Raw genomic sequence first — 23,687 nt, forward strand, 5'->3', positions numbered from 1 at the left:
TGCTGAGACATTGCTAGCTGGGTGCCTGCTCATTTGCTGGAGAAAATAAATTGTTCTGAGGTTTTAAAAATGCATATTTTCCTTTATAAAAGCCAAACTAGACATTGGTGAAGACATAGGATTGCATACTGAATTTCTCTATAAAGCAGTCAATTAAATTTGTTTGTGTGGCAATAGAATGGGAAGGAAGAATATCTGTTCTAAAATTCTGTAGTTAATTTTGTTATTTGGAAGGTAAAGCAGAGGAGTAAGATTTTGCTAGTAAGTTCAGCTGCCCAGCCTTTGCCAAAGGATGAAAGCTGAAAACTTATATTTGTTTTAGTGGATATAACTGATGGAGAAATTAAAAATCTTTAACTTTACAGTACGAGTACTGGGTGTTAACATGCCTGGAAAAACAAATGGTATGAAAAATTTAAATGTAACTAGCAAAATAATGCAGAATATGTTGACTATCCAAATTTGAAGTACACCTCAGCAAAAAGACATTTCTGTTGCCTGTCCTAAATTTTTCACATCTATTTAACTTAATAAATTTTTAGACACTGCCATTTTTAGCCATAGGTTTTTCCCTTTTCTGTCTGTGTGCTTGCTTACTTGTGAGGTGTAGCACCAGCCATCTGAGCATGGAACATCAGCTCTGATGGCTGAGTAGGTTACTCTTTCACTCTATGTGCATGAGTTTTTTGGTTCATAACAACCTGGCAGAATCATAGAAATAAAGTTGGTAGGACAGTAACCCCGCAAGAGGAATCAATCCTTTAGAACATGAATCTAGTGACCATTTATGATTAGTACAATGCTGTTTTTTCTAAGGGTTGGATTCTCATTGTTGTACGGTGTTGGAAAAAAACCAAAATTTTTAAATGAAAAAGGAGTGCCAGACAATTTGGTAGCATTTTGTACAACATGCATGAGGAGAACTTGGTAAAAGAAAAGAAATCTATTAACCTTGCTTTTGCTATGAAGACCTTCAACTGAAGTACTGCAGTTCTATTCAGTGAAAAAGGCTTGACCTTGAAATAAAAGTGCATATTCCTGGAACCCTCATTTTTAATTAAAAAAAAACACAACAACAACGCAGCAAGAGTTATATTGAAAAGATGAGCAAAAATGCTTACTCCCCCAGCTGAAAGAAAAATTGGATGTCATTTACATTTTTGCTTGCATACCATCTGCACCCCTAGGCACATTTCACTTTCAGAAAGAGAGATATAAAAGTCTGCATAGGCTGCAAATGTTTGTAGTGCTGGAGAACAAATATAGGACCACCGATAAGTTTTCTGAACATCTTTTGCAAGTGATTGTGCCAGCACTATGTTGCTTTTGCACCTGGGTTGATGACTTGTTATTCATGAGCTGAACTGTTCTCTGCATCAAAGTAGGGCTTGAGCTCTGTCACATATCTGTAAGGCCAGTGCCGTGCAATTGTGATGTTCCCTTCTCTCAGAGCCTACAAGGTGAGATGTAGATGAGCAGAGGGAGCTAGTAAAGCTGAAGAAAACAGTAGCACAATATTAATTGTCTGCTGTGCTGTAGGAGAGGAGCAACCCCTGATGGCTGCTCGGGGCCAATGCCCACCCTGTCTGAGAAAGGCAAAGAGACTGAGGGGACCTGTGTCAACTCTAAAAGATGTAATAGTGAATCGCATACAAAAATGAGGTGATGAATTTCATTACACGTGTACTTTTCACCCACCTTGCTCTTCGTAAGGCTGGCAGGAGTTCCTCTGTAACAGTTACTGCTGCCCATTCCTGGGTGGATGGCAGTTCTTCCTTTCACAGAATGCAATTCAGCCAGGAGTTGTAAGTCCTTGTGTACAGCAATAGGTTTTTTTGATAGAGTCTGTATCTTAAAATTCTTTTATCTATACTGGCTTAAAAAATCATTTTTCATATCCCAGAGCACTTCTGTGAAAACATTACAGAATTGCAAGATTAGGTCAGGAAGAATCTGAAACAGTTCAGTGCAAATTCACTTTAAAAAATTACGTATTGGTCTTTTGATTAATAACAGGCTTGTAGCCGTGGGTTAATATTGCAGAAGGACCCTCCAGCCCCAAGCTGTAGAAGTACTAGCTATCGCAGGCATCACCAGCATCTTCTATTAAGACTGGCCAACTCATCACATGTCAACTAAACATTCAGCTTTAGGCCTGTCTGTCATCTGTCCTCAAACAAGGGACGCTGAACAGAGTTTAATTAAAAACCGCTGTCCTTCCTCTGGCTCTTCTTATGTCCCTAAAAATGTCTGTATGGAGGGAGCTAGATGGCAGATAGTGATTGTAATGGCAAAGCACTGATTTTTTTCACAGATACAAAAAGCTAGTGAAATACTGTGTGGAATTAGCTTGTAAAATGTACGAAAAATCAAGAGACGATAATTAAAGCCTTCTTAATGAAAGGAGGTGCCTAGATTTCTGTAACAACATACAGGCCTTTTCTTAATTTATTGCTCCTTCTCACCCCTGTGCTAATTATCCAGCTTTGTGACATCGTATGGCTGGTTCTCATGCACTGTGCTTTGCAATTGCGTTTTCTCTCAGCCCTTATCACAAAACTGGATGCTGTTGCTTTGTTTTTCCCCCTTAAATAATTCATATGTGAGATTCAGCAAATGGAGCCTTGCTACTTGTGTGAAGTTTCCATTTAACCATGAAGTGAAATGCTTTTATCGAGTTTGCCCTGCAGATATGGTCCGCTGTGGCAGTGCTGTCCATATTTGGTGGCTGTGCAAGGAGAGCCAGGTGGTGCTGCAAAGCGTAGCACAGTGAAGCGTGGACAGATCTAGGTTTGACATTTGTCATCCTGTACTGCTGAAGGGAAGAGAAAAATCTGCTTTTCCATATGCTTATGCTTTAATTTTTGCCTGCAGTTTTGTCCAGATGGCCTTGTGAACATTGTTTACTTTAAGATGCCGTCCCAGATGTTTTTGAATGCCGATGGATAAATGCAACAACTGTGGTATACTAATACACAAATTATTTACACAATTTTGGCTTTTTTTTTTTTTTTTCTTTTTAACCATCTCTTCTCTCCAGCACTTCTCTGTGTGCACACTTTTCCAAAAGGAAAAGGTCTCCAATAATATTATCAGATTTCTGAGAGTGACGAGTGCCTTCAAGCTGCATATACTCGGGGCTCCCTTTCTCCTGCTAAGATGCTTTTGGAGCTCTTTGTGGATGAAGGAGCATCAGACACTGTAGAATAACCCCTTGCAATGTAAATTAAAAAATGTTACTGCACATAGTCCACGAAGCAGAGACTGTTTTTGGGTGTGCACAGCTCTCAAGCCATTTGTTTTTTACTGCATTCAAAAGCACATTGCTTTTCCAAGGACAATTTAGTCTCTTTCTTTGCCCTTCTCTTGTGGAATGAAGAGTATTTTAAAGCCGTGTAAGCAGTGTTACTAGGAACATTTAAAAATATCTTTAAACAGCGAAGCACCTCTTGCTGCATTTTGACAAACTCAGATGCAATTCAGAGAAATAATTGTGCCTTGATGGCGCTGCAGGGTGCAGGCAGACTGCATCAGAGGCTTGTTGCAGATAAAATATTTTAATGACTTGGTTTTTATTTAATTATATTTTTTCATCTTGTAAGCAAGATACTATGCAGAACCTACATTAAAGAACCTTTTGGCATGAGCATTTCATTAACGTAAATAGGGTGGTTAGTTATTTCCCAAGAACACTTTAATGAGATTTCGATGTGAAACTCATTAGAACAAATATATGAATTCATATGTCAAGGCATAGATTGCAGCATCACAGTTCTTGGCATCTATTAAGTCCATAACTCGTTTACATTGACATGCATTGTTAATCAATATTTAAGACACTGCAGATGTCAGTAATGTTCATATTTAGTCCTGCAACCATGACAATATGAAAGTTGCTAGTAGAATTCCAGGCTAAATATTGTTATCTCAAGTCTTTCCATTACCTCTAGGCTACAAGTTAATGACTGTCTAACTTTGCTGCCCCAATCTATTTAAATAATAAGTGAAATAGGAAAACGCATGGATGTTATGCTGGTAGCATATTCCATTGCAGTTTTATCAAATTCTTGTGGTTTGAAATTAAAATAACGTATCCATTTGGGTTTTACTAGCAACTCCTCAGGCTGTTACAAAGGGAGGTGGGTGGGGGAGCAAACACAGCATTTGAGAAAACTAATAACAACTCAAATTGAACTGCCTTGGCCAAGTTGTACCAGACAATTTAAGGAAAGCGTAAGGATTGGTAAAGATGTGCAGTATTCAGGTGGTAACTTTTGGTTACCTCTCCATAAATGCACCAAAATACAGCCCTTGTGTGGTGTTTCCAGTGCATCTAAAGAACATACATTAAACTTCTTGTTGTTAATAAACTAACAGAACCTATTTTACTTCTTTATTTTTTACATAACGAAGAAGCTAAAGTCTTTGGAGATGTTCTAATTATTGTGAAAGGCACTCATTGGATATATGTAGTTGTGGGAATTTTTTTTCCCAGGGTTTTAACTGCTGATGTCTCATGTTTTTTAAAGACTTTATAAAGTGGCTTAGAGTGCCACTGGGATGTCTTTCAGCTTATATCAAAAATAATAAACATAATCCAAAGAAGGACTGAGTTGTTTTAACTATCCAATTATCAAGTAATGCTAATCTATAGTTTAATTACAGGTTCATCAAAAATCATACGACTCCGTGATGAAAGCAGTGAAACCAGTGAAATTCTGAAAGGGAAAAGTTCTGGTAATGGTACATCAGTTCCAGTTAAAGGAATAAATAATTTAGGAAATACGTGCTTTTTTAATGCTGTCATGCAGGTAAGATGGAATGCTCATACAGTTTTTTCTCTTTATAGACTTCAGAAATGTTAATTTTTATAAACCATGGGCTTTGTGAAAGGTTCTGGAGGTTACCACTTTCTGCTTTCAGGAGGCCCTTTTCAAATTCTGCTCCTTTCTATCTAAGCAATATTTCCTTTTATTAAAAAAAAAAAAAAAAGAGTTCCTGGATCAGTAGCATTTTTCAAGGTATTGAGACAAATGAAAATGTCGTGTGTTACACACTGCATATGTGTGTGGGTTGTACTCCAGCATATGGTTTTATTTGTAGTTCAGCATCAGGCACTCATGAGTAATGCATGGTATTTAACGTACTGGTGGGTGTGAAAAATGGTACCTCATGCATATTTTTATTGATTATAGTTTTTTTTTTTTTCCTGACCAGAATGAACTATCTGAGTAAACTTTTATTGATTTGGATGTATAACGAATCCAACATCCTAAAAATAGCAGCAGCTTTACTAGCATTTATATTGGAACATCTTAATGCCCGCTGGTTGGACAGAGATATGTATATCTGCAGTCAGGAGTAAGCAAATGAAATTAAATTCATTTCATTTCAAAGGTGTTCAGAACTGGCACATTTCACTTAACATTTATGATGGAGGCTATTATAAGTAAATTTTTAAGTGCATAATTACTACAAATTTTTCTCTGAACAGACATAGGGCACTGAGGAAATCTAAGTCATCTGCAGCAAACATTAACCAAAATAAAGGAAAAAAAAAAGCTGTGGCGCTATGAGAAAGGCTGCAAATTTTAACAGAAACAAATGCTTTTTCTTAGTAGTGTACTCGCCATTAAGGAAGCAAAAGCAAAATAAACAAACTAACAAAAATGTTGTTCAACAATAACAATGTTATTAATAGGAAAATACTTGGGAATTGTGAGAACAGAATTAGATACAATTTTAGAAACAGTCTGAGATTAGTGATAGCTCTTTTAAGGGTGATATCTGCTTTTTCTACTGATTTAAACCTCAGTTGCACATTATTAAATATGTCTGGTTTTGTCTAACCCTGAATATAGAATTTGTAACTGAAGAGAGCTGTGGAGTAAAAAAAAATGGGTGTGTTTTCTTGGATTTGTGTATTTTTTCTTTCAGAATTTGGCACAGACTCACATACTAAATGAACTGATGTATGAGATGAAGGAAAAAGGAACAAAGTTAAAAATCTGTCATACTTCAGACTCCCAGTTGGTAAGTATGCAGTGAGAAATACAGATTTGGGCAAGTGTGGGAAGAAACTGGAGCTAGGAAATCACATCTCTGTTAAAGACGAGCTCTTACTCTCCTGTTTCTTTTTGAATTATAGACAAGATCAGGTGTCAGGGTGATATGGCTGTCTTTTAGTAGTTCAGCCAGTTTATGATGTCTGTGAATCAAACCTGTTACAAAACAGGTTCTGCCCTGAAAGAAGGAGAATAGTCACTTCCTTTCATATTTTCTAACACTGAAGTAGCAAATAATGCTTGACCCTAAGAAAGAGTGGCTTATGTTTGTTTCCCGTTTTGTTTCGTCAATATGTGTGTATAATTTCTGGCTCTATAAAGTGTTGATGAAATATTTTTGTTCTGGTCTGCCTCAGCAATACGTTGATTGGGCTTGTAAAATGTAATGTATGCTTCCCAGATGGAGTGTTAAACTGAGGGTAACAGAATTCTAGTGAAGACTAAATGTCTTGTCCTCAGAGGCATATGGGAAAGAAACTATTGTCATTATGATCAACATGCTGTTGTTCCTTGTTGTTTCTTAGAGATGCTCATTTTCATAATATATTGTTGGCAGGTGGAGTAAGGACAGTGTCCCTTTCCCTCTGCTAGTTAAAGAAAGCAGTTTGCAGAGTTTTCTTTCTTTTTTTCTGCTGGTTGCTGGGAGCTTTCTGGTGGTGGTAAGGATTGAGAGGTGGGAATCTTTCAGACACTGCTGAAATTACAAAGATTTCTGTATATTGTTCTCAGTGGTGCTCATAGCTTCTCCAGGCAAGAGCAGTGTGAAATTCATTGCACTGCTATCTTTGTTACCGCTAATGGCAGTTCTGAACAGCAACATGTTTCACCAAGTTATTCCCCAGCCACAACTGAAGTCTGGAGCTTGTTTGTGCCTGGAGGCTTAGAAAAGCAGTGGTATGTTGGCTTATGTGTGATGTGAACCTTACACAGCCATAAGGTTGAAAGATTTATTTTCTCTTTAATGACAATGCTTACAAAGTAAGCAAGCTCTTTGGAGCACAGAATGTATTTTGTGGTCTGTGTATGTCAGCAGAGGATCAGGGGACTCTAGTAGCCTAACTGATTGTAATGGAGAAACTGCTAGCTTTGTGCTTTGGGTATTTTTCAAGTTCTGATAGTGCATGTAATGTGATGCGATTACTTTATGTTTGTCCGTAGAGTTTATGTTTTGTTCAGTTCTGCTTTTAGAAGAGGCACCCTTTCTAGTTGTTTGTCTGGAAATTGTAATCTGTTTTTGTGAGGATCAGGAGGCCAGTAGACACGGGGACCAAGGATGAACCTAGGGGCATGTGAAGGTGTGCCAATGGCCTGCAGATTTCTGAACACAAGTAGCCCCAAAGCAACTCAGAAGCATCTTTTGCTCTAAGACATGGCTGCTGGTCAGTTCTCTGCAGCCCTGGGACCTGCTAGGAGGCGTGAGTCTTAACCTGGAGAAGATGATGCCATGTCCTGCAGGTTGCCTCAAAAATGGCTGGTCAACACTGGTCTGCTGTCAGCATCTTGTGAACTGCAGCCCTGAGCCTTTCTGGTGCTTGATTCCTTGGGGAGCAGGGTGGGTTTCTGTGGCTGCTGGATGTGTGAAAATTTTGGTATGCAGCTCTCAGCTCAGTATATATAGAAAGAAGAGTAAAACAGATAGACCAAGGGGTATATGAGGCAAACTTCCACTTGACATTTATATTCTGAAAAACAGATCGAATAAGTAAGTTTTCATTATGTTTGTTACTAATTAGTTTCAGAGAAAAAATGGGAGAAAGTTCCCTTATGGATAGCTTTGATGAACCATAGCCTGGCAAAAAGACCTCACTGTTTAAGAACTCATTAGTCTGTAAGCACTCTTATATTCCACTTAATTTGGGGAATAATGGACATGCCTGTTTAAAAAAAATTACTGGTTAACAGCCAGTTTGTTTGCTGAGAATTTCTTGGTATTGTTACTACTACGGTTCAGTTAATAAGTTTGCTCTTTCACTGTTTAAATCTTTAGGTGATATCAAGCTTTTTTAAAAAGAGTAAAACCATCTAAGACAAAACGTTACTTTGTTCTTTGTGGTAAAACCTGAAATAAGACTTGTATGTCACTCGTTTTGAAATCTGATACATATTTTGCTTTTACTTCGAAGGATCCTTTGGTTGTAAACCTCTCCAGTCCAGGACCCTTGACTTCAGCGATGTTCTTGTTCCTTCACAGCATGAGAGAGGCTGGAAGAGGTCCTCTTTCTCCCAAAGTATTGTTCAGCCAGCTTTGTCAGAAGTATGTATTGCCAGTATCTTGTCAATATCTGTTTTTTTTTCTTCTCTAAATTTACTAATTTACTGTGATGTGTTTCTAAGTGTACCACTGTCTGTTGTGCTTTCTAGTACGTTCTTAGCTTTTTACTGAGTGGTCCAGAGAATATCATCTTTGTGTTTTAAAGTTGCTGGATACCTTGTTGCACTCCAGGTTGTAATTGCTTTTCATGAAATATATGTCTCAGCCCTTAACTGCTGACATGCAATGGGCTTTCACTGGGGTTTAAAGAAGCAGAAGAGGACTTGCTAAAACCAAAACTAATACCATTATCTTTCAGGTTTTGTTGAAGGTTGTATATTAGATTAAAGTTGTGCTGTGAGAAGTTCATATGCTTTGGGAAAAAAAAAAAAAAGCCAACTTTTAAATGGGAAACCTCTGCTATGATGTCTGTCTTTGGCATCATTTCAAAATTAAAAAGATTCTAACAAGTAAAGATGTAAAGCAGTATACTGAAATGGCTTATGACTCCAGATTGCAAAGAGCTTAGAAGCCCTAAAGAAGCCCCTGTTTCTTGGTGTGGAAAATGCTTACAGCGGTGCTTTGTAGGTATCTTCAATTATGATGCAAAAAGTCTTGCTTTTTAAAACATCTGTTGAGGACCAATTTAAAAGCTTTTGCAAATATTTTAATATTGGCTTTACAAGCAAAATAAGCTGTAAAAACAGCTTAAACATAGCTGTGCAAACATGAGTTTAAAATACGCAACAAAGAAACATTAGCTTTTAGGCTGGAGTGGAGACCATTTAATTCAAAAACAGAAATCACGTAATACACTTAATTTATCCTCCTTAATATCATACGTTTTTTTCTGTTGTACTTAACTTATTTTTGGTTCTTTTGAGTTGTAAAAGGAAGTGTATGTAAAATGTCCTTATAGTGACTTTGAGTCAAATAGTAGTGTTCTCTATTTAGCGTCATCTGCTTGAAAGGAAAATATACAAGGAAGTTAAGATATGTTCTTTGCTCTCATGTTTTGAGGATGACTCAAAAAAGTAATTATAAGTGCAGAACTTGGTAAAGAAGTGGAAGGGAAATTGTTAAATAGGAATAGTAGCTTTTTCTTTGTAAATACTCAGAGTAGAAGAGAAAGGACAATATTAAACATGTTTCAAAGCCCAAGTCAGAAGACTGATTACAAAGTAATAACAATGCAGTGCACTTCAGATGACACTGCACTTTTGAAATCACAGCTGTTTTGTATTTGCCCTCTGTGTTTATATTTATGTAGTCATCAGGTGATGAAACATTATTAAATTTTAGATATCTATTTTTTCTTTTTATTTGATTATATTTTGATCTTTAAGATGAGCATACACTGTGTGGTAAAAGTTCGATGTTTTTTATGTGAGCAGCAGACTTGCTGTTTAGATATCTATGTGTCAGCTTCTGCCATCTCATATTTTTATCCCTACTTCTTACTTTCATTAGCCTTGCAGAACAAACCTAACTGAAATGAGTCCTTTCCTGACTCATGTATCAGTAATGAAGGCCACATCCTGTTAGCACAAAGTTAAGTGTACAGAGACTGTAAGTGCCTGCATGGTTAGGATAGAAGGTTTTGATCTCTTAATTCTTTTGTTGTTGATGGTGAGCAAGAAAGAAAAAAGGGAGAAATTAAGCAAATTCAGCAGTCTGCATTGTTAGTAGCAGAAGAAATGGGAGTCTTTACAAAATGCATACATTTACTGTCTATAACTAAAACAAGATGCATGCAATGTTCTGTCATGCCATTTTTATGAAGTCTTTTTTCATTTTTTGAAGTTTGGCTTTCTACTCCTTAGCAAAGCTGCAGTGAAAGAGATAGGATAGCAAAATGGTGGGAGTCCCAGCTAGGAGGAAGTCTGCATTGCTGCAGCATTCTCCTCAAGGTGTTTTCTGAATCCTGCTAAGACACTGTGTTAACAAAGCAATTTTAAAGACCTGCATTAACACTAACTCTTTTTACCTAACAAGCAACTGTGTGAGCAGCAGTGTTGTCCTCCTGCGTGGATTCTCTGCTGTTTAGAAAGGTTCAACTTGCTAAAGGGATACATTATTTATAGTTTCCCTTATGTTACTAACTAGACTCTTACTTTCATAAACTTTAAAGAAATATTTATAATTGTTATCAGTTTTGCTTGAATTTGTCTATTAGCCTCAAAAGTTACGAAGACCAGGTGAGGGGGGCATACATGTGCATGTTCTCACATGGATCCCCAGTGATGCATGTTAGAAAACCAACTGTGTGGGTGAATGGATTGTCCTTCACTTCCTGCTCCTGACAGAATCCTTAACAATTCTCATTAGAAATATTATTTCTGTTGTTATTTAAATGTAACGCATTTGTCATACAAAACTAAGGACTCAGGGAACACAGACTGGTGTAGTGGTTGGTGACCCTGCACATAGCAGGGGGGTTAAAACTAGATGATCACTGTGGTCCTTTTTAACCCAGGCCATTCTATGATTCTGTGATTCTTTTTGGTCTAGAATTTAGGTTGGACTCTGAACTTTATCTCTCCTCTGACCACTTACACTTCTTATATGGTGACTGCTAGGTGAAATAATTTGAAGACTTCAGTAAGAAGATATTTTTACCTCATTTTTACTTTCTCTCTAAAAAATACCATTATTTGTACTCAGCAGATCTATATAAAAAATTCATGTGTTTCATTTCAACGGAGATTTTTAAAAGTTTTGTCTACTGTATTTCCAGCAAGTTTCCATTTTCAGTTACAATGACCTGTATCTGTACATCCTTAAAATAGGAGCAGGGGTTACATTTTGCATCTGGGAGCTAAAAGCTTCCAGGAAGGTAAAAGCTCAAACAACATCTCTAAAGAGACAAGAGGATGAATGTGAAAAGAGAATAACTGCACTGAAAAAATATATTGATATTTCAGAGAGAGTTTTCAGAGAAAGACACATCAGCTAATGCCAAGGGAGAAGAGCATAAGTGAAGGACATCTAATGCTGTTGTTTTAGTTTTATATATTGCACATAGAAGATTTCTGAGTCCAATTGCAGCTTGGTTTAGTTTTTTTAACTTCTTTCCCCATCAAATATCTCACTGTCACAGTTTCACTATGCAGAATATGACCTTTCTTCAGTAAAGAGTTTATGAAATACATTAAAGAGAGTCTAAGATGCACTTGTCTGTGATAATAGGAGTTGGAGTCAGTGACCGAGGAATTCTCTTTCCAGTCCTGTATTTGTCTTTGCCATGACATTAGTTTGAGAAGTTGCTTATAGTGTACAAAACAGGAAGACACACTGAGTGATTGTGCAGAGTTTAGACTTTTTAGTACGACAGTGATTTTCCATTTTTATCATGTGTTGCAGAAGACTGGTCCTTCAAAAATGATTGCTTTTCCATAGTAGCACAACTTGGATATTTGTAATTATATATAAATTATATATAAACACACTGCTTTATCTAGCTATCTAGATACCTCAGGTAAAGCACTATTGTGCCTGGAAGATTGGAGAAGAAAAGTGTATTTCAAGATTTTTAAACACATCTATATTTATACATATTGAATAAATCTGTTCTGATGGGTTTAGGATTTTTTTTTTTTACACTTTCTTGTTGGATCTATTGATGTGAGATAGAATCATAGAATCCTTAGAGTTGAAAGGGACCTTTGAAGGCCATCTTGTCCAACTGCCCTGCAATGAGCAGGAACACTGCAGCTAGACCAGGTTGCTCAGGGCCTGAGCCAGCCTGGCATTGAAAGTCTCAAGGGGTGAATCATCAACCACATCTCTGGGCAACCTGTGCCAGTGCCTCACCGCCCCCACTGTAAAATACTTTTTCCTTATATCTAACCTAAATCTACTCTCTTTAAGCTTGAAAACATTACCCTTGTTCTATCACAACTTACTAAATAATCTGACCCCTTCTTTTCTGTAGCTCCCCTTCAGATATAGAAGAGGGATAGAAGAGATATAGAAGCTGTATAGTTTAACACCTGACACTTGCCCTCATTTGCAGTTCAATTCCTGAAGAATTTCTGAATTTGATATCCAGAATAGCTTTTTTTATTTTTTATTTTTTTGGGGGGGAGGGGACTTGTCCTTGTAGGATTTCAAGAGTTTGTCTGCTTTAGCTGTTCCAGGATGAGTTTGAATGCCAGCACTTGAGTTGGACATCCTTACCCAAATTATTTGAGATGTTCTCAGCGGGAAAAGACTAAAGAAGCAGGGAAGGAAGGAAGAACATAAAGGAACAGGTGAAGGCACTTAGAAATGAGACTAGATATGGCCAGGGAGCTTGTAAAGAAAGAGAGCAGATGCTGCCTTGTTCAGTTGACAGCCCTGTAATGACACTGAGTGGAATCCCACAGCCCATAAGTGGGAACACGCTGCAAGTGGATGTATATTTTCTGCTCAAAAGAAGAGAACTGGGGACATAGTGCTTTCAGCTGCAAGCTGCGTCTTTAAGAGTCTAGGGAGATCGCAGAGTGAAGTTCATCATCTTGTGTATGGAAGGGTATTCATGGTGCATTTTTTTTAAATAACAAAGGGAAAAAAAAATGATACTGAGTGTTAATTTTGTCAAGTGGTGGGGTAGCCAGGTTGAAGAAGAGGGGAAGAAGAAAAGAAATGGATGAGTCTTTCTATAGCAACTGTTTAGCGTCTGGTACTAATTCTTCCACTGTTAATTCTGTTAGTGTTGCAGCTGTCAGATGTTTTGCTAGGACAGATTGCGAACATAGCTACAGGGCCCTTCTGTTTGTTTTCCACTATTCTGAATATTAGGATTGCAGACTTCTGACTTATCTGGAGACTTAGTGACTAATGCAACATTTATGCATTAAGAGGACATAAATTTTATTTCCCTTATTTGTTATCAATAGGTACTTTTGTTGGTGGATGAAAGCGTAGATTTGTGTAGCAAGTAAATCTTGTAGTATATAAATTAATAGTCTAAGAAGGAGTTACGTAATGTTAGAAAAGCTGCTTCAAATAAAATAGTTATTTATGGTACTGTGGTACTGTATTGCTGCATTAACATTGGGGAAAATATTTTCTTAACAGAGATTTTATTGGTGATGACTAAATCCACAGAAGTTTAGTTTTTAGTTACTTGTTTTTCCTAATGAGTATTAATCATTCCTTCTCATGCACAGAAGATAGAACTCACGGTAGAGGTTTGTATGGAGCTGACAGAGCTGAGATCATAGGATTATTAGGATTATTGATTAGTTTTGAAGAGAAGCCTAATAATGTTTGGAGCATTTCACATTTGTCACTTCTGAACATTTCTGCTCAGAAGAAACAGGTAATTTTGTACCAGACTTAAGAAGTGAAGAAAAGGAGACTTACTAGCTAGAAATCTTTTTGATACTTTTCTTATAATACTGCTGTAGAGAAAAATATTTCTTAAAAAAAAGTGTCCAACTTACTAATTTTTCCCATTTGACCGTTGCCCTTTAAAGGCAGTAGTAGCAGAACACCAGGTTCGTGTTTTCTTGACCAATAGTGAAGAATGACTTTGGGTGCCAGTTTTACCATTGTGTTCCCTGCTGATAGTGCTGCCTCACTTTCTGGGTCTCTCTGACAGAGGAGTCTGCATTGCCTCCTGCAGCAGAATGTGAGAGATTGCACGCTTTCAGTACAGTTTGTTGGTTTCCACAATTTCTGAACACATTAACAAGAGAACATGGATGAGATTTATGACTGCAGCATAGACTAATTGCAGAAATAAGTCGTGTGCATTGGTAGGGTTCATCTGCTTTTGCTCCTCAGTTTTGGGTTTGCTTCTTCTGTTCAAGAGGAAGAGCTGTGCAGCATTTTGAACAGAAGTGTTTGTATCTTGTGAGGTCTTGACGAACTAAGTAAGCACTGTTTGTACATGTAGTAAAGAAGGAAAAGAATAATGCCAGAGGTGTATAAGCAGCTGGAACACCCATGTTAACCAGAACAGAACATTGCAAGATAAGGCCCTTCCAGAGCCTTATGGAGAGGTGACAAAGATAGCAACACTTCATGTGAAGAGGAACTTAAATATCAGGAGGTCAGACAGAAGAGGAAATGAAAAAATGTTGCTGCAAGAGAACACAATAAATGATAGAAGATAAATTAGCGATACTTATTTAACTGCCCTCATAAGAGTTCAAGGAGCTGCATGAAACTGAAAGGCAACAGATTTAGAGCCAGAGGGGGAAAAAAAAAAAGTCTGTGGGTTTTTTTGTTCATTTGTTTTTTAGGTGTTTTTAAAATTATTTTTTGACATTCTGTATAACTAACCTGTACAGTTTGCTATCATGAAATGCTATTAAAAGTATAGTAATTAAAGGAAGAAAGAAGAAGGGGATGTTCATATAAAGAGAACATTTTTGTAAGGTCTTATAACTTTATGCATGGACCTCGTGTATAAAGGCATTTACTTGGCTACCAGCTGGTAGACAAGAAGAAATTTCTACAGAAAAGGAAAAGAAATTTCCATTACTTGGTAAGAGAAACTGAATTTTCTCTCTGGTGGTCAAGTGGGAAATGGATCTGTTCTGACATGTCAGCTATTCCCTCTATTCAAAGATAGCTGTAAGAAGTGCTTTTTGCTCATATATTAGAGTTCTTGGTACACTGTAGTAAGGGAATGATACTGCATTTCCTTTGAGGGGAATGTAAGGCAGAAAAAGATGAAGCAAGTCACATCAGAATGAAAGCTAAATCCTGTCTGTTCATGCCATCAAGATAAGACAGGCACATCTCTTGTTTTTTATCTGGGTTACATGTGCCAAGTCTGTGTTTTTTTCCTGTGCAGCACCTCATGGTAGCAGAATGTTTGCAACTCTGTGTCAGATCTGAGATAATAACTTAATTTCCCTTAGCAAATAGAAGATAGGAATTAAAAGTATAAATATTTAGAGGACTTTTATTTTTCTTTAGCTATGTATGTTATGGTGTAGTTTTTGTTATTAAAAACGTTATAGAAAGTTAGGTCATCATGAAAAATATTGTGGTAAGTGCTAAGCAATTATAACTTGTCTCCAGATGAGTAGTGAGAGGATAGATAAGTAGCGTGTATGCGGATGTCACAGTTGTCCTTCAGCACTTATGGCCATTAGCAGGAGTTCAACCTGTTCTGTCATTATACTGCTGACACTGTACAACAGGTTGTATCGCATTGGCACTGGCTTCCATATGTCAGCACATCTGTGAGCGGTCAACTCAACCAACCATCTTAAAGTCCCCCACTTTTGCCAAGGATCTTGCTTGAAGCATATTTTCAAGGAGACAAGAGTGCACATCTTTTAGTTGTCAGATTTCTATGTATCAACATGGATTAATTCCTTTTTTCTCCCAAATACTAGTTTATAAATGTAGGAATTTTCCAGTAAATGCATTATGTCATATGAAATTCCCTCCTTTATACCTCTTGTTGTTTTGTTTATATTTTGTGGCTTCCTCCTGAAAACAAATTTACTAGCATGAGATGTCTTTCTATGGAACATTGGATATTTAGAATTACATATGTTATGTAGAATTCAACAGACACTAATGACCAATTAGCTATATATCAGTACTAATAATGACATCATTTTTCAGTCAAAATGAAGGACTCATATCTTACATAGCTTCTTCACAATCACTTTCTCTGACATTTAAAGTGTCACATTCCCATCATCCTGTCCCCATTAAAATCCAAGCATGTAGATTTATGTGAGGTTGGATGAGGATTTAGTACAAGCACAGAGGATGTAAATAATCTTGCCCATTACAGATACACTGTGTGCTAATAAAGTGAAAGATTAACTAGTGCTGCTCCATTGAAAACAGCTGTAGTTGGGTTCATTTTTTTCCTTTCATACTAATAAAACTGAATGGAATATACAGATTGACTATTTTCCTTCGAATATCATTGAGGAAAATACTTTTAATCAGAAGTGAGTATTATCTGGTGTTTATGTGTGGAAGGTTATACTGTAAACTGTAAACAATGATAAAAGGCATTTGTGTGGCTTTTTTTTTTACTTTGCAATGTAAAATTAACTTTGTGATGTGTTCCTACAATTAAAAACACCAACAAAAGCTGTCCTGTAGGTGTGATAGAGTTTTTCACTGCTTCTTTATCAAGTAATCATATATTTATCTCTTCGTTTGCTATGTGTTGTAGTCCTGTAGCTCTGATTCTGTGACCAAAAAAAAAAAAAAATCCTATTAGTACAAAGATCTAGTTTGTGTCAGTGCAATAATTTATTCTGTCACTATATACAGGAGCTATTAATATGGATATGTTGGAGGAGATATGCTGAATATGCCTTTTAATTCTCATTGTGTCAGGAAGAGAAGACATTTCTCATAAATAAAAGAAATAATAATAATGTGTATAACCAGGCTTGTCAGACTTGCACCGATCTCTACAAAAGGGTTTTTAAAAAAAGATTCATTGATTTCTGGCTATTTAATGAAAGAAGCAACGAGAAGGCTGTTGTAATCAATTGAAAGGTTAAAAAGTGTGCATGTTCCTTTAAATATGTGTGCAAGTTACTATCTCATTTAATTTTTTTAATGTAAATTGAGTGTTTTATTGGATCCAGTGTAAAGGTTTAGTGCTTTTAGGAATGTTTGACTTCAATAATCAAATTAATTGGAAAGAAAACATTTGATGTGAATAGCAGCAAAAGGCTGCATTTAGTAGTATTAATCCAAAGTGTTTCATTTCTTAGGAGGAGCACTTCAAGTTTGAATTTAGTGATATTTTTGAAAAATTTGGAATTAAATCTTTAGGTTGACCTGCATATGCTTTAAAGATACACCTGCTTTGCTGTGTCCAGCTTTTGTTCTAAACCTCTTCATAAAGCAGTGTCATTAAGTCATTTTAACTATGAGTATTGACAGCCTTGTCTCAAAAAGCAGATACAAATGCAGATATGCTTTTTGTAAATGTGAACGTGTTGTTTTGCTTGTGCAAGACCAGATTTATTGCACTTAATTTTAGGCACTGGCCTTAGGTTCCCAGCCACTGTAGCTCCTTCTCCAGTTACCTCCCACAGTGCTTACAGAGCGCGACTCAGGACTTGGACCCTTCTATCACTGTACTGCATGGACCCTCAGTCTGCTACACTTCTAACATGACATCTTACCCAGATTTAAATTTTACTACTGCAGGCATGTTGCAAGTCTGATGCAGTTTCTTATGGTAGCCTTTAATTTCTGCTACCCACGAGCACGAATTTCCAAAAGCAACCTGAGTATCTGTATTGTATAAGTAGGAAAGAAGCCTCATCTGCAGGAACCCTAGACCAGCTAGAGCATGGCTGCACAAGAAAGATTACTGTGTGTTGAGAAAATGCAGATAGATATTTACAGCTCAGTGCACTCATTAGTCAGAGCATGCAATCTGGGGCTGAACGTGAAAACTGGCTCGAGATGCATTTCATAAAATTGAATAACCGAGTAAGTGGTTGGTTTTTCTGTCCCCTCTGCCAGTTTAAATAAAATTCCTGCTTGAGCTCTGCACAGCCAGTTGTCTCCTGTGCTAGATTTTGGAAGATTTTTAGCACATGGCTCAGCCTACATGTCTTCTTACTGTGCAGCAAGGGACGCAGCTGCCATTTGGTGGCATTACTGGAAATAAAACAAAAAAAAAAACCCACTTCCAAATCCCGTTTTAGATGAATCAATCCAAGACTTTAATGAAAAATCTGAGGATTAACTTGTTTGGAAAGACAGGTGTGGTTTGGCCAGTAAATTATTGTTAATGTAAATAACAGATTATTTATACGGAATATTTGCACAGTCTCATGAGGGATTGCAAGAAGCTAGAGATCCAAATTGCTGCGAAAAACTACTGTCTCAGTACAGGTAACATCTGAAGTGTCTATCCCCATACTCATAAGTGTATTGTATAGTGTTTATGTAATCAATACCTACAAATTGTGGTACTTACAGTGTATTTAAATACTGTGAGCAGTACACAAGGAATCAGCAGTTTTGAATACTGGTGATGTAGACTACTGAATGCCTGTGTCACAAACAGGCACAACATCACCCCGGTGCAGTTGACTGGTGTAAGTGTTAGTAGAGTCTGAAACAGATGCTTTTTCTCTTTTGCTTTATGAGAGCCATGTGGATGCTGCTGGTGGTCTTTTTTTTTACTGGAATTGCCTTTGCTGTGTAGTCTTCAGTTTCCATGTGTCCAGCATAGTGAAGTGTAACAGTAAATAACGGGCAAGTGCCAGTGTTCCTTCTGCGTCCTTGGGCTGACTGGCAGGCTGGCTGGCCTCTGTCAGTGCTGGTGCCAGGCACCATCAAGGAGGACAAGCTGCTCCAAGGGCAGAGGAGGCTGAGGGAGCAAGGGCAGCACCAGATGTATGTTTTCTGGGGCATATAGATCCTTTCTGTCAAGACTTTTACTTTCTAGAGATGAAACATACTGAAGTGTGCTCACCTTTTTTTAAGATGATTTGTTTCTCTTACCTGAGTAGTAAGCTTGTATTATTCTAGAAGGTGGGCAGGACATTTCAGACAGTCAGTATCGTCAGTCCAAAAGGTAGTGGTGTTACTATTTATGGAAAAGCAGAATCTTCATCAATTGCAGCTCTAATGCATTATAGCTAGTGGGGATTTCCAAAACAAAAAATCTTCACTTTGTCCAGCTACAGTGTAGGAAGGAGGGCTATAGCGCAGTTATGCAAGAAGTGCTGTCATGCACCCACAGACAAGATCGCAGGACAGCTGGAGAGTTGAAGCCCTGCAGCCTTCTGCTGTGAGCCCTGCAAATGCTCGGCCTGAGAGGCTGCTTGCTGCTGTGCTGGGGGGTGGCCACAAGGAGCTGCCCTGCAGGAACCAATTCTGGTGGGCTCAAGGCTAGCACATGTGCCATCCATGCTTACAGGTGCAGCATGGGAATGGGCTTTAAGGGGTTTTACCAAGGGTTGTGAAGTACTAGAGGAATGTGTTCCCATTTTCTAAACTTGATTAACAGGAAGATAAAGAGCTTTGTATCATGATTTTCATTTTAATGCCAGCTATTCAGATTAATAAAGGAAACTCTGGGTGATAGGAAATACAGTAGCGTTAATAAATGACAGTAACAGTTTAGATTCTTCATGATTTTCCATGGTTTGTACGTATAACTTCTTTGGTGCACTCAAGAATTGCAAAAGAGCTAAAATTTGTGATGTTTTTGTATTCAGTATGCAATGGGAGCAAAATTCCTGATACACTTGGTTGTTCTGATGGATGCTTAAGAAGGGTTCCTTTGAATTAGTGTAGACTGGTGCAGTTTGAACCTCCGTCATCTCAGTGTTGGTTTGTTTTGTTTTTTTTTTTCTCTCAAAACCAGTTGGGTATACAACTCCTTAAGCAGCTCTGGGGAAAATTATCAGGTGTGTGCACTGGTTTATTGCCTGCTTTAGCAGACCTGATAATTTTTGTTACCTGGACTCAAATTTAACTTTGAAGAGATTGTCCCGTCATTGTCAGGCTTTTTCCATTTTAGGTCTGAAGCTATGCTTTATTTGCTCCTAGTCATGCTGTACATTTTAATGCGAGTTTCAGATATTAAGTATTGCAGTTTATTAGACTATAAAACAGAAGTTTGAATGGCTGTGGTGTAGTTACTATGACATGTGGTTCATGATGTTAAAAGGTCATTGTGAAAACTTACGTGGAGCAAATATAAGAGAAACACAGCTAACTCTTACGCGGGGAGTGTAAGCTACAGATTAATAGTGTGGCTGGCTGTGGAGCTGTTCTGAAGAGATGGCTATAGATACTTTTGTTTAAGAAATTAAGATTTATTTTTTATTTGGATTCTGACTTTTGCTTGTCTGTGTGCAACCTTGTAACTTCCCTTAGATTTCAAGGTAATCTTTTTCCATTTTAGATTATCAGGCTGCTTCTGTTTTGCTGTACACAGACTTCATGCACATCTGCTGTGAGTTTTGAGATGCATGAGATAGCTGGAGTCCAGTAAGGATTGCACCTGTTTGTACCTCAGCATCCAACAAGAACCTAACGTAGCTATTGTCTCTCAGTGTAACTGTAAATTCCTTACTGCTTCTTTTGCAGGGCTCCTCGATTTAAGGGATTCCAGCAGCAGGACAGCCAAGAGCTTCTGCACTATTTGCTGGATGCAATGAGGATTGAAGAAACAAAGGTAACACCTTTGTGTTGTGTTTTTAAAAAAGTCAGGAAATACTTGACTGTACTGTAAACTAATCGTCATTCTTCAGTATTCTTTGTGTTTCCATTGTTCTTCATGTTTTAAAGATGTCCTTTATAATGAATGTGAGGCTATTTTTGTTATCTTGAGAAAAATAATGACTTTTTAGGAAGATGATAGAATCGTGTTCATGTTGGTATCTTAAAATTGCTGATTGGGGTGAAAGTTTCGATGAGCAATAGAAAGAGTGTGGCAAGTAGATCATGATAGCTTTGGGAGTGTGAATTGTTCTTCATTTATTAAGAAACAAAAGAACAAAAAAAGCCCCTTCTGAGGATTCAGGAAAAAATGCCTGTGAGGATAAAGTCTTGGGACAGAAATTAGCAGCTTCAAGAAGTGAGTCAGCCCTCAATTTTCATAGAAGCCTATTTCACTGAAAAAAGTAGAACAAAAATAAAATCTTGCAGAGTTTCTTTTATCTTAAGAAGGTGTTAAAAACTACTTATTTTATAAATAACTTGCTGTGTTCTATTAAAATCTACATCTGAGTATGCTAAGTATATAATTAGTTCTATTAAATGAAAAATATTCCCCTTGTATCTTTTTTCATATTTCTTTCCCTTCATTGTTTCTGCCTCCTGCATACAAGATAGTGTTTTTTTTTGCTTGCTTGACTGTATCTGATTTCATCTGCCTGACTTAGTCTTGGAACCTTCCTTTCAGATGATATTGTGGTAAATAACCTTTTCTGAGTCTAGTCAAAAGAAGGTCCTTAAACATTGTACTGACCAGCGTGCTTCTCTTCCGTCTCATTTGATAACACAGGGAATGTAATGATCCTAAGCTGAATTCTTCTGGAAACAAAATATAAAGCTGTAACAGAGCCCAGTTTGTGACACTAGAGTAACACTGAATGAACCCTGACATCAGTGTACTTAATAATAAGCAGAACTGAACTACAGGGAGAAAGACCTGACCCTTGACATTGCCACGGTTACAGGGCGGTGTGTCGGTATAGGCACACGGTGGAAGCAGGTGACTGCTGCTGCTTTTCCTATTCAGTAAGAGCAGTAGCTGTGCTTTTACAGAAGAGGGAAACTCTTGTTGCTGTTTGTTGATTTTCATGTAATGAAAGATGGAAAGTACATTTGCTTCACAATTGTGGATTTGCATCCACTAAGCTGCTTCTCTAGTCACCGCTCTTTCCCCTGCCATCAGTCTCTTGGCCCATAAGTGAATGTGCCATCGTTACAATAACCTGTGTTTTCAGTTGTCTGCTGAGTTATCTGTTAGAGCTGGACAGCTATTGAAGTTACCATAAAAGGGAAAAGGACATGTTGTGAATTTAAATGATGTTTTAGGCATTAGAGTACGTCTGCCACCCTCAGCACTGTGCACATAAGGGCTGGTCCCACCCTTTCTGCAATTACACCCCTGTTTGCCTGCAGTGGTGCGTTACAGCTAACACTGACTCCATCACCTCGGGCTGCTCACCACGGGTCGTGACTAGTGAAAGCTCTTTTTTTTTTTTTCATCTTGTATTTGGAGTCTGTAGATTGTGTGACACAGAGCGGGTCAGGGCACGTTCTGCTCCGTGCCAGTAGGGAGCGGCATTGTCAGCCCTGGGAACTCTGCAGCTGCCAGCTGCCCGTTGCCCAGCCCCACGCCCCCAGCCCAGTGCTGGGGAAGGCTCACAGCATGCTGCCTGCCACCAGAGCCAGAAGCATGTCCAGCAACTGCCTATTCTCCTGGGCACTGCTTGTAACGCTGTCCTCCAACAGAGGCGTGCATAGGTGGCAGCCCCACTCGCAGCGTGGCAAGAGGTGCTCTGTGCTCCACCTGCCAGAGGCCTGGCTGAGTGCTGCAGGCTGGCCGGTGCCCTGCTGGGAGTCTTGCATTGACTGCCAGAGCTCTGAGGAGAGATGCGTATCGTACAGAGCATGACATGAGTTATAACCACTTACGTAGCTCCCACAAGTCACATCCCACTTTTGCTTTTTATCTGTGTTTTCCTGCTTCATAAAACGGCCTTCTCAGGCCAGTGTTGAACTTTTTCCTGTCCCCATTAGTGTCTGTGTGCACACAAGTGGGTTTTTAAGATAAAAGGCTGTCGATACGACGATAAAAATTACATCCTGACCAGCGTACCCAGCAATGTGGGCTGGAGATTGTTTCACACCAGGGCCCGAAGTAGCTGAACCCTGCTGCTAATTGATTAATGTCTGCTGCCATTGTCGGCAGCACCCTGCCCATTCAAAGACTGTGTTTTTCTTTGACCTAAATAAATGGTTCAACGCACTAATCCCAACAAAAGGGTCGCTTATGGCCCTAGACCCATTTATGGTGTTCAACTTTGTGAATTATCTATTGATTAGCCCTTTTAGTATATTGTTGGCTTTAAGATGAACAAAGCTGAGCTTGGGGCAGCGGGAGTTAATTCACAAGCCAGGTCACATACTCATAAGGTAGGAGTATGACTTACCCTGATGGGTGCCTGAACTGGAAACCAGACCTCTGGGGCTGCCTGCCATCGTCACGCTGTAATCGATGGCTTGAAAGTGCACTTTGCTGTCTGCAAACACAAGTTATTTGTTAGCTTTTTTCTGCTGGTGCACAGGTTTTGTGTTACTCGTGGAACGGTTGGTATCACCATTTGTTCCTGGAAGGGTGCTTTGCTCTCTAGTTGTGACTTCGATACCGTGTTTCATTGTAAATGTCATTTGCACCCTGACATGGGAGGCTGTTAGTGGAGTTTCTGGATTGGAAAGCAAGTACGTTTGCCAGGAGAAGAAAACTGGGATCAGGCATGCTGCAGTGTTCTCTGGTGGTGGAGTTAGCACAGTCCTCTCCTTCCTTCTTCACAGCTCATCACAGGATGGGCAGAAGCACATTTTATATGAGCAGGTGCTAGCAGCATACACATCCAAATGATTCATAAAAATACCGCTTTATCCCAGTTACAAATTCAGAAATATAGGGGAAGACTTCCCTATTTCAAGCTGCAACCACTGCTCACAAGTAAGGATATATTTCTTTCTGATTCTTCTTTAAAAAATGTAACTTTCTGGGATTTTTTTTTAATAGCGTTGCTGAATTTTATATGGATTCATAGAAAGTTTTGTGTATCTTTAAAGATTTTCTGACATATCTTTGAAATGTACAGTGTTAGAAAATAAACAGAAGTAATAAATGGCTGAATAGAGTCACAGAAGTCTGGCAATTGAAAGGCTCT

At 38.2% G+C, this 23,687-nt stretch overlaps 1 protein-coding gene across 7 annotated transcripts in view; it reads left to right on the forward strand.

The window, feature by feature from the left end:
- Positions 1–23,687, forward strand: part of USP45 (ubiquitin specific peptidase 45) — a 52,665-nt gene that overhangs the window by 16,806 nt on the left and 12,172 nt on the right. For all 7 annotated transcript variants that reach the window (XM_090135964.1, XM_031611048.2, XM_090135966.1 and 4 more), the window contains 4 exons: positions 4,666–4,811; positions 5,938–6,033; positions 8,189–8,319; positions 20,362–20,449. In XM_090135964.1, the coding sequence (XP_089992090.1) occupies positions 4,666–4,811; positions 5,938–6,033; positions 8,189–8,319; positions 20,362–20,449 (461 nt within the window). The remainder of the gene's footprint in view (positions 1–4,665; positions 4,812–5,937; positions 6,034–8,188; positions 8,320–20,361; positions 20,450–23,687) is intronic.

This window comes from Phasianus colchicus, chromosome 2, assembly GCF_987193195.1.
Source record: "Phasianus colchicus chromosome 2, bPhaCol1.hap1.1, whole genome shotgun sequence".
Classification (NCBI taxonomy): Eukaryota; Metazoa; Chordata; class Aves; order Galliformes; family Phasianidae; genus Phasianus; species Phasianus colchicus.